This window comes from Ambystoma mexicanum, chromosome 6q (assembly GCF_040938575.1).
Source record: "Ambystoma mexicanum isolate Mex_15411 chromosome 6q, UKY_AmexF1_1, whole genome shotgun sequence".
Taxonomy (NCBI): domain Eukaryota; kingdom Metazoa; phylum Chordata; class Amphibia; order Caudata; family Ambystomatidae; genus Ambystoma; species Ambystoma mexicanum.
In genome coordinates this window covers 1,161,636,119-1,161,648,421 of record NC_090937.1, presented here as the reverse complement: position 1 = coordinate 1,161,648,421, position 12,303 = coordinate 1,161,636,119, and the positions used below count along the sequence as shown (strand labels likewise).

Below are 12,303 nucleotides of genomic sequence, written 5' to 3'. Positions count from 1 at the left end.
GGCTGTTAACCCAGCATATCACAGAATGTGGACATGCAAGGGATGAGATGAGGGAATGTGCCTCTTCCATCAGATCTGCTATTGAGACAAGCTCCAAGGAAATTTGTAGCGAATTGGCAGCAATGAGGCAGGTACTCTCACAAATGGTGTCAGCAATGCAGGCCATGGCTCCGGCACAGTTGGCTGAACAACCTGCCACATCGTCTAATGCCAGCTCCAAGAGGTCCAGCCCCCTGCGTAGGTCTGGGCGGAACCTGCGCAGGTCGGCCCAGGGTCCACCTGATGCCAGAAGAGGAGAAGGGGTGTAGGCTCTGGCAGGCATCCTGAACTCATGTGGACTTACGGTGCATGCAAGTGCACACCATGTGTGGGGAAGTTGAGGGGGGAGGGAGGAGAGGGTGTGTGGGGGAATTGAGGGGGCAGGGGGAGAGGGTGTGTGGGGGAGTTGAGGGATGAGGGGGGAGAGGGTGTGTGGGGGAGTTGAGGGGGGAGGGGGAGAGGGTGTGTGGCGGAGTTGAGGGGGGAGAGGGGATGGGGATACGGTGTGTGGGTTTGGAGGGCTTGTGCACTTCGTTATGTTTCTTTAATACACCTGTTGGAAAATCATAATCCACATGTGCGGACATTGCTTATTGTGTACGTGTGCTTTATTGGTGAACAGTCTGCAGTGTCCGTGTCCCTGACACACCCAGTGCCCTGAGTGCCACCTCCATGTCATACCCCCATCCATTTGTGCTAGAAACATTGGGTAATCAGAGTCAGGCGCATGTCATGTCCCTCCTGTGCATCGCTGCCTCCCTGAAGTGCAGCCCCATCTCCACCCTCCTCATCCTCATTGTCAGGTGGTTGCAGTTCAGCGTCAGGGGGCAGAGGCACATTCCGTCTGATGCACATATTGTGTAGCAGGACACATGCCATGACGATCTTTCCCACCTTCTCATGGCCGTACAGGAGTGCCCCACCAGACCTGCTGAGGCAGCGAAACCGTGCCTTCAAGAGGCCAAATGTCTGCTCAATCACCACACGGGTACGTGTATGTGCATGATTGTAGTCCTCCTCGTGCCTGTTCTGCGGGTTCCGGACTGGGGTAAGGAGCCACCTCTTCAAGGGATAGCCTGTATCACCTGCATATGGGCAACAATGTATATGTGTAAGTCATCACATCATATGGGACCTGTGTCAATGACACCATAGCATGCATTTATTTCCTGTTTCCTACCACATATCCATGCATGACTAGAGACACACGGTGTGACTGCTATGTGTGTATTCCTCCTATGGACAGGTGTGCGTACCATCGTCTAGTGGGCGCAGGGGGGTCCTATTCCTTGTGAGTGATCATGCACTGTGTTAGTCCACGCTGGTGCTGGTTGTTCCCATGATCTGGCTGATGAGCAGTCATTTCTATGCTTTCATCCTGTCACCGTTGATGGCAGCCTCATGATGCTCTCACTATGCACGACAAATGGTGACATGCAGTTTTGGTGGACCTCTGTGTTGGTGTAGTGGTGTTTTAATGTATCTGGCTCTCATGTGACTCCTTTGTACGCAGTAATGGAGGACTGTCCTTTCTGTTGATGGTATTTGGTGCTGTGCATTGGCCATACTAATTGCTTGTAGCTGCATTGTGTTGCGGGGGACACGGTCTGATTATGTACAGTGCACATGTTGATGGCTATGGGATGGTTGTGACACTGCATCATTTTCATGGTAGGGCAGCTTACGTCTTGCATTTTGGGGTCAGGTGTCAGGTCCAGTCTGGCCTGCTTTGGGGTATGAGCATGGTCCATTCTCTCAGGCACTCTCAGCCAGGTGAAGTATGCATCTCCCCCCCACCCCCATCTCAGCCAGGTGAAGTATGCTTCTCTTCCCCCCATCTCAGCCAGGTGAAGTATGCTTCTCTCCCCCTCCATCTCAGCCAGGTGAAGTATGCTTCTCCCCCCCCATCTCAGCCAGGTGAAGTATGCTTCTCCCCCCCCACATCTCAGCCAGGTGAAGTATGCTTCTCTCTCCCCCCATCTCAGCCAGGTGAAGTATGCTTCTCTCTCCCCCATCTCAGCCAGGTGATGTATGCTTCTCTCCCCCCCATCTCAGCCAGGTGAAGTATGCTTCTCTCCCCCCCACATCTCAGCCAGGTGAAATATGCTTCTTTCCCTCCCATCTCAGCCAGGTGAAGCATGCTTCTCTCCCCCCCCCATCTCAGCCAGGTGAAGTATGCATCTCTCCCCCCAATCACCTACCCACATCACATTTCCATGAGCCTAACATGCAACTCACCGAGAAGCCAGGATCTCTGCCCTGCATGTCGCTCCATGTAGCGTGGTATCATGGAGTTCCGCATGACCATTGAATCATGGGTTGATCCGGGGAATCGGGCACAACAATGTGTGATGATCTTGTTTGAGTCACATACCATTTGCACGTTGATGGAGTGGTATAACTTACGGTTGCGGTACACTACCCCCATGGCATGTGGGACCATCAATTCCACATGGGTGCAGTCGATGACGCCAATGCAACCAGGGATGCCGGCCAGTGAATGGAAACCAACTTTGGTGTTGGAGATCTCCTGGGCTGTCCGTGGTAGGTAAATGTGGCGCCTGTGTGCTTCAGGAGGGCATCAAGCACTTGGTTCAGCGTACGTGAGAATAAGGGCTGTGATATGCCATGCATGTGACCCACTGTGTGCTGGTAGGTGCCTGTGGCTAGGAAGTGGAACACAGACACTATCTTCAGTAGGGGTGGGATGGCGGTGCGTATTTCAATCAGGCTGACAATGTAGTCATGTATCATGTCCACAATGGTGGTGATGGTGTCCCGGGCCAGACGGTACAGGGTGTGGATCTGCTCAGGGGTTAGGTTGAATGGACTGGCTCTGATGCGAGGGATTGGGGGCTGCCTGTGTGGTACCACTGGCTGCACTGGTGGGGCATGCTGGGCCTGCCTCACCCTCCTTCTCCTCCTGCATCTCCTCTGTGCTGCCTGTTGTTGTTGTTGTTGTTGTTGCAGCAGTTCCACTGCAATCATGTCCTCCAGCCCCAGCATTGCTAGTAGTATTGGAATCATTTTGGTGTGTGACTGGGTGTGGGAAGGGGTGGGGTGTGCTCCTTTTGTGCTGGCCCAGTCTATATTGCCTCCACCTGTGCTGATTGTGTGCACCTGTGGCAGTTGGGAACACTGCACATGGCCGTTTACGGGTGGTCCGCGATGCCGTTATTTGCTCCATGCCGGCAAGGTACTTTTCGGGCTTCAGTAGGCCGTTATTTGCATGTCTGCCTGACTTGTGATGTTCTCTTGTTTACGCCATGCCGGTATTGCCGGCATGAAGGGTCACGTGCCCGCGCCCCTGCCGCTATTAGCGGCACCGTTGATTACAGTGCCGCTAATAGCAGGTTGGCGTGTCATAATCGTGCGGAGCGGTATGCGATCAACCTCGTAATGACCCCCTGTATGGTTTTATTGGGCCAGACCACTAATTATGTACCGAAATGCGGGCAAAGTTCTTTGGCTTTTTTTTTTTTAGCATGGAAGCATTTCATTTGTTTAACGTTTTTATCTAGCTACCTAAATCATTCCGGACCAAAAATTACTGTGACTTCTGTCTGCCTAGAATCACTATTGTGGGATGATAGCACAACGCTGACAACGTGATTTGGGAACATTATCATTATGGCTTTTAAGATACATGAAAGGTCTATTATAAGCATCATCCTATCCATGCAGCATTTTATGATTTTTGGCTCTATAGTCATTTTAATTGAAAATGTAAGATACATACTTTTTCCTTTAGTGCAATACTGCTTCTTGCTCTAGTATTTTTGAGTGTTGATGACATGAATGTGAGTAGTTCGGCTGAGGGGCTGGTTTTTGCGAGGGGCTAATGTGGACTTCGCTGAGACCCATGGAGTTTGGGGAAGTCACAGGACCGCCTACAGTCTCCCCTCCCTCGGTGGGACACCACAATGATCTTTCTTCACACTGACCAGATAAGGTGGGATTACTTTTTGTGCTCTGATTCCAATCTGGCATTTCTGCCCAGCAGACATTTTGCGAATCGGCTTCTTCTAACGGTAATTGTAAGTATGGTATACTGATATTAACACACATTTCAAACAGACTGCCTTTCTTTTTAATTTTGTTGGTGTTCTTCACATGCAGGGGTTTTAGAATTCGAATATATTTTTGTATAACATTTCCTAAAGCTTGCAGGCAAATGTGAATGTCCTGTGACAGTCATGTTTGTTTGATGGTATGCCTTTCCTATTGTCTTTTCCTCCTTCCTGGCCATATAAAAGTCATCAGATCTATAATCGTTCCTGTTAGATTGTAGTTTCCTCTTGTCATTCTATCCCCACACTTTCTGTACTCCAAATAAATGGCTTTGCATGTCTGAGCATTAAATCTAACTTATTAAACTGTAGACTACTCATAATCTTCTCTAATATATTTAAAATACTTAAAGATTGGATTGTGTCTTATTTTCAGCATATATGCAAATAAACACTTTGGGGCTCTTGTTCCATGGGGGTGTAACGTTCATGTAAAGCTTAAAAGCCTCGAGTAAGGCTTTTACGCCTTCCATTAACGTTACCCACCATTTTCAATCATTTGTGTGGCGGAGAGGGGTGGAACGCAACTTGCGTTTCCACCGCTCCCTTACTCTCTGCCATACAAACTCCAGCATCTGCTCCAGCAGCAGCATAAAGCAGGCGGACCTCATAGAGATCCATTGACATGCTCTCTGCCATGCGAGCATGGCTGGTAGAGTGTACAATTACAATTAAACCCTACCCATACATGCTTGCATGTCAGGGAGGGTTTAATTTCAATTGGAAACACTGCTTACCATGGATGCATGGTAAGCAGTGATCCCAGTTGAACTAAAAACCTTCCCGACGTGCAAGCATGTTGGGAAGGGTTCCATTTAATTTGTGAACACCCAAGCGGCGTTTACTCGCATTGCACTGCAAAATGTAAATGTTAATGGCAAAGGGTGGTGTACATGTTGTAAACTGCGGTTTGTCCTTTACATTTGCAAACTGCAGTGCAAATGACGAAAATGTGGCGGCGGGGAGCTGCTTGCATTACAGTGTAAACGTAACTGTTCCCTGCCATCAAATTACGTTTTTTTTCACCCCTCCTCTCCACCATACAAAGGATTGAAAATGAGCCATGGTGTGAATGAAAGGGGTTAAAGCCTTACTCAAGGCTTTTACACCTTGCATTCATGTTACGGTTCAATTGAAAATGAGCTTCTCTTTGTCTCCTGTACAGAATCAATTAGTGAGAAATTAGAATACATATTTTCGATATTCTAAAACCTAAAGCTAGACCTTTTACTAGGCCACTGACAACTGCACACCATATAAACAGCAGCTACTTCATGTTACTTAACTAGTTTCCAATTTAGCTTAAAATTATGAAACCTTAACTAAGGTGTCAACATTGCTTCTTGTTCCATTGAGTAGTCTCCTATATTCTAAATGATATGTTTAAAAGAGTATGCCAGTGTTTTCATTTATATGCTTTCTTGTGTGCTTGGTCTACAGATGTCAGATTATTCCATGAGAGTTTCACAGACATTCAACCAACAGACCCAAGATTTCACAAAGTAAAGGTTATTCTACTGCAACCTCAATGCTCCGGATCAGGTGTTAGTGATCCAGTAGAGTTTATCTTGAATGAACATGGAGGTAAATATTGTTAGGCATTAATAATATATAATTGTTAATCTGTTTACTTGTATGCTTGATTTTTAGTGGCTTAAGACATATCAATAGCGCCATACTTAGGTCATTCAACAAAGCTTCTAAACATATTGGACATTTTCAACATGTCACTATGCTCATCCACTTGTACAATTAACAATGATGCTCTCTACAAAGACTCTGCAGCACCCAAACATCATTAGTTCGATAGTAGTTGCTGTTTTGTTAAATGCACATTCTTAGTAGGACCCATTGTCTGTACTCAAATAATGCAGATCATATGAAAACTGTTGGTTAACCTCTACTGAAATTTCAGGAGCCCATCGTTTAGCACTAAGTAGTGTATTCAAGTGTCTGCAGAAAATAAGGTAAAGGGGAAGGCAGAGTCTGAATTGTCTTCTTTACATTAGGCTGCAGCTCTCTGTTATTTTTTCAAATAAAGCTAAATCAAAAGGTGGGTTGATAATGAGAGACACTCCTTACACAGAGAATGAGTCCCTACGTTTTCTAATTATCATCCCCCTACAGATTACAGTATGGGAATTAAAAAAAGAACTGCTGCCTTTGACAGTAAACATATATTTAGATATTGCAATCTTAATGTAAAAGGCCATTTGAGACTGGGATCATTGGGAAAGTGAAGCTTAAATCCTCAATGCCAATGCTTATGCACAGAGGATCTTTGTGGAAAATGATTCTGAAACTGTCATGCCACAATCCACTCTGTAACTCTCACTCTCAACTGTATCAGCCACCAGGTTTTTTTTTTATAGGTCATTTATTATGCGCCCATACATGTGTGTGTCTCAAGGCACAACAAGGCAAAGGGGGAGGAGGGGTAAGGGTGGAATGATCCTACTAGACCTTGTACATTCAGATCGTGCAAGTGCAGGTTATTTATAACACGCTTGGTTTGAAGCACGGATCGGGATTTGAACCTGTGTTGCTCAGCATGGTCTTGCTTCCAAGACAGTGGGATGCCACAGAGCTATTCTCCCTTGGAATTATCCTGTTACATGTTACATCTGTGGAGTATGCACTCAAATTTATGTTGTATTCCACCATCCTGCGTATATCCTTCACAGTGGATAAAAGACCCAAATAAAAAAACACCAAAAGGTGTTGTCGATTATGCAGTTTCTCCCTTAACATCTCCATATGACCCAGTAAATTCATAAATAATTAAAGCTGGTAATAATTCCTGGAAAATCTGTTTGAAGTGTTTTGCCCTCAAATGTGACAGGAATATTCCTGCAAAACATATGCTCATCATTCTATTTTTCTTGGGAATCTTGTTTTGGTCCACAATATATTTTTCTTTCTAAGCAGAGTCACCTGGTTATTTAACCAGTGGAGAATCGTTTCGGTTTTTTCTATTTATCTTTAAAGACCTTTTTTCTTTTGTACATTTCTAACTTTATTGTATGGAGGTCTATCTAAATGTTTAACCAATCAGCTTTCCTATTCCACCCAATGTAAATTTCAACAGTTTAATATTTCACAAGTTAGGCATTTGTTTATAGAAAACATGAAATTGTCAATATACGATCAATGAATTTTGAATATACAAACCAGATTTTTTTTGTAATGAATATGCAAAGACATAACCTGGGCACTCATCCACTGCAGTGCCTGATAAAATTGCATCAACACATGATAAACCCAAAATTGACTCCACTCTTTAACTTTTGGGGAAAAAAGGCTACAGGATTTGTTTATTTATGTATTGTACGCTTGTTAGGCGCATTACAGGAAGTAAATGTTGTTTCAAAGCGCCCACAGGGCAACAGGGAGGGGACAAGGGATGAGAAACAATGAGAATACATACAAATAATAAATACAGTGGGGGGGAGACCACCAGGGGGCGCAGGCGTAATGGCTGCCCAAGCTGTCGTCTCCCATTTCAGGCGAGATGATTATGTGAAAGCATCGAGTGAATTGTGAACATCACATCATACTGGCATAGCTCTCAACCATTTGTGTCACAAAGGCGGGTGAAAACACCCGATTTTATTTTTGGCGGGTGAGAGGCCCATTGAAATGAATGGGCGTGCAGGAGGCTTGGCGGGTGAGTCAGCTGTTTAGAAGGCTGGTGACACCCGCCAAAAGCGTGTGAGTTGAGAGCTATGTACTGGACACACGATCTGCCTCCTAAACTGACTGGGCAGGTTACGTTCAAAGGTGGAAGAAAACCGTGCCTCAGATCGGGGTGAACGAGCTACAGATCAACTGGCATGATTGCCGTGGGTTGGAGTGAGAGGTGGCCCACGACCGGCGGCAGTCGTTGGAGCGTCCAAACAAGGTGATCTGCCGGGCGGCGAAGATCCCCCGCAACCAGAAGTGTGTGAGCTGGTCCCTGACTGTAGCTTAGAAGCGCATTGAGCAGTTGAAGAAATGGAATGCAGGCGAACAGAAGTTCCGGCGGGAAAACACAACGTTACTCTGAAATTTTTATTTTAATTTTCAAAATTACAATAAGATGAACAAAAACATATTAGATGATTACAACAAAAACCTACATTCACTAATCTACATATTCCACTATATACAAACCCCCCAGAGTCAAATCAGATCTAAAATCAGGCCTAATACAATAAGAGAAATTTATTCCATATCTTATTGAACAATGCACTCTTTTTCTCCCTCAGGTATAGCACTCTTTCGATATCAGCCAAAATATGCATCTCTGCAATCCACATTTCAATTGTAACAGGAGTAGATGTTTTCCAGTTTCTCAATATCAATTTCTTTCCCACCATTGCTCCCCGAAAGATCCACTTTCTCTGGGAGGTGCTCAAATCTTCCAGCACATCAGTGCTGCCCAGCACAATGGTCTTAAAATCTAAGTGGATTCTCTCTTCGAGAACTCTCTCACAAATCTGATCAAATTCGAACCACATACCCCTCACTCTTGGACATTCCCACAACATATGTTCAAAGGTGCCCCTCTCCTGAACACACGCCCAACAATCAGAGTTATCACTCATTCCTCTTTCCATCAAACGCTCTGGTGTCCAATAAGTTCTATGTAGAATCTTAATCTGCCGCGATCTTTCAACCAGACTCAAAGAACACAGTTTCACATTCTCACAGATTCGAGACCAATGCTCTTCCGCAATGTCCTCACCAATCCTTTGGTTCCAATCTTGTCTCACAGCATCATTTATCTTGTAGTTGGACATAATTTGTTTATACACATAGCTGACCAAGCCACAACCACTCACCCCAGGTATCCAACCAAGCAAATCCAAATTGACTCCTTTCTCCATATCTACATCTCCTACTGCTCTCCGGATCTTCCGATAGTCCGCCATACAAAAGGTAGGGATATCAAACTTCAACTTGACTTCTCTGGCAGTCATCCATGTCATACCATTAAAAAGGTCCCCAATCCACTGAACCCCAGCAAGGAACCATTCATGCCAGAATATAACTTTCCCTTCATATGTAACACTTGGATTCAGCCAAAGTGAAGCATTCGGGTCTCTCAATGCATCGAAACCCAAACACTCATTCAAAGTCAACCACGAAGTCCGTAGACTCTTAGTCAACGGATTCTCCAACCTCCGTCTGCATGGCTGACTCGTTAATAAAGCCCGGGGTGACAACGGACTCACCTGGCTAGATTCCGCACCAAACCAATCCGTACCATCCGATTTAATACATGCAAATAAGGTACGGGCCATGAAGGCCAGATGATATGCCCTGAAGTCCGGCACCCCTAGCCCGCCTTTCGACAAGGGCAATTGTAGTTTACTTATCCTCAGGCGCGGAGGTTTATGATCCCACAAGAAACCCTGCATAAGTCTATCCAGTTCCCGCCAATACCTTTTCTCAATTTCCAATGGAACCATACTTAAAACATAGTTCACTCTGGGAGATGACACCATCTTTAAAGCATTCACCTTCCCCCAAAGGGAAAGATGAAGCAAGGACCATCTATCTAGATCTGATTTGAAAGCAGCACAGACCACATTCATATTCACTCTCACAAAATCTGCAATTGTTGGCAAAATCCAAACACCCAGGTACATTAACCTCTCAGCACACCACTTGAAGCCCAACCCAGTAACCAACTGTTTGTCACATAGTGGGACAAGGGGTAGAACTTCCGATTTCGCCCAATTAATCTTGTACCCAGAGCACCGATGAAAGACCCCCAGAATATCCATAAGCACAGGCAATGATTCAGCAAGATTCCTAAGGACCAATAGCAAGTCATCAGCATATAGCCAAGCTTTTTGTTTCAACCCCCCACCATCAATACCCTGCAGGCCCTCCTCCGTCCTCAGCTTAATGGCCAAAGGTTCAACACTGAGTACAAACAAAAGAGGAGACAACGGACATCCTTGTCTCGTTCCACGTTCCAAATCAAAAAATTGGGACCTCCAACCATTAGTTTTGACATCCGCCGTGGGCTTGGTATATAATAGTCTGACCCAAGAACAAAAATGATGACCAAAACCCATTTTTTCCAGAACACTAAACATAAATTGCCAATTGACCCTATCGAATGCTTTTTCGGCATCCAATGAGAGAACCGCCGAGTCTTCTGAAAGTTCTGACGCTCTAGCGATGGTACACAGTAAAGTCCTCATATTGCTGGACGTCGTCCTACCCTTAATAAAACCCGACTGATTCTGATCTATCAATTTCGGTAGAAGATTTTCCAGCCTTAATGCCAGAACCTTGGCTAGGATTTTGTTGTCCACATTAATTAAACTTATAGGTCTGTAACTGGACGCCAAAGTTTCGTCTTTGCCCTTCTTTAGAAATACCGAAATCGTTGCATGTCTAGTCGTATCTGGAAGCAGTCCCCGAGCCTTAGAAGTCACATACATATCCTTTAACAGTTCCAATGCAGAATTAGGCAGCCATCTATAAAACTCCACCGGCAGTCCATCAGGGCCCGGAGACCTGCCTACATTTAACTTAGAAATTGCATTCCTGACCTCATCCACAGTTACCGGTTCTTCCAACAAAGTTGACTCCTCTACAGAAATTTCTGGGACTGGTATTGCCCCCAAAAAATCTACATTGGTTGCATCAGTGTATGTCTTATTTCTATACAAATTCTCATAAAACTTCATGAACACCTCATTTATTCTCAACGGATCAAAAGTAGTCATTCCACCAGAGTCCGTAATCGATGTGATTGAGCGCTCCGACTCTCTCAACCTCATTCTGTAAGCTAGCCAACGATCACACCTCTCCCCCCGTTCAAAATAAGTGCACTTTTGTTGAAAATACCTTTTCTCTACTCTATCAGAAATCAACACAGTCAATTCCCTTTTCAAACGATTCAACTCCGGAAGTATAAACAACTGTGAAGGATCCACCATCAATTTCCGTGATAAATCATTTATTTTATTCTCTAATTCCATCTGCGAATTGTCCCATTTCTTTTTCAAGCCTCTCGCCAAATTAATAAACATACCCCGTACAGTGCATTTGAAGGCCTCCCAAACTGTGCCCAGCTCCACCTCACCATTGCAATTTTCCTCCACAAAATAATCTATTTCTGTTGAAAGTTTGTCCATCTCATCAGCATTATCCAACAACATAGGATTCAGTCTCCACGTAAATTGTCTGTCCATTGAAAAATCCCATCTCAAATCAAGAACCACATGTGCGTGATCCGTCAACACAATATTACCAATACTACTCGACTTATAACTCTGTAGCATACCTCCTGACATCAAAACCATGTCAATCCTTGAATAAGTCGCATGCGCTCCTGAGTAGAAACTGTATTCCCTTACCAACGGATTGTTCATCCTCCAGCTGTCCTTCAGATCATGCTCCACCATTAAATCCAATAGTGCCTTAGTTTGTACATCAGTTCTCCTGCAGAATCTGTTATTGCTCCTGTCCAAGGTATTGTCAACAACCGTGTTGAAATCCCCGCCCAGGATTACGTTACTAGTCCCTAGATCCTGAACTGTTTGTGCAACCTCCCTGAAGAAAGAACCATCATCCACGGTTGGCGCATAAATGTTGCAGAATGAAACCACCTTGCCCTGAATGTTCGTCAGAATGGCAATCATCCTACCACCCTTGTCACCTATTACTCTTAGTACCTTAATCGGGGCATTTTTCCTTATTAAAATCACCACACCCCTGGACCTTGAATCAAAAGAAGAACCGTATACTCTCCCTACCCAGCCCTTCCTCAAACCATCCAAATCTTCCTTAAGAAGGTGAGTCTCCTGAAGTAAATAAATGTCCCCATTCATATCATTCAAATAGGACATCACTTTCCGTCTCTTCTGCACATTATTCAGTCCGTTCACATTCCATGAAATAACTCTTAATTGATCCCCCATCCTCCAGACCAGAAAATCCACCCCCACACTATCCAATCTTGACAACAGATCCTGATTTATGATATTGACCCTGAACCCCAACCCAACCCCCCAAAAACAGATGCAAAACACCAAGAACAGCAAACCAGAAAAAACTCCTATACACATACCAAGTAGTCCAACATCCTGGACACCTCTCCAAATAACTTGAACTCCCATTAAGCCACCCCATTCCATAATAGCATCCCCCCCAGCAGCCCCCCACCGGCACCACTAAACCTCGCATCTCC

General features: G+C 44.9%; 1 protein-coding gene across 2 annotated transcripts in view; it reads left to right on the top strand.

Moving 5' to 3' along the window:
• Window positions 1-12,303, top strand: part of NSUN7 (NOP2/Sun RNA methyltransferase family member 7) — a 1,712,923-nt gene that overhangs the window by 1,208,601 nt on the left and 492,019 nt on the right. For both annotated transcript variants that reach the window (XM_069631762.1, XM_069631763.1), the window contains exon 8: window positions 5,550-5,693. In XM_069631762.1, coding sequence (XP_069487863.1) covers window positions 5,550-5,693 — 144 coding nt within the window. The remainder of the gene's footprint in view (window positions 1-5,549; window positions 5,694-12,303) is intronic.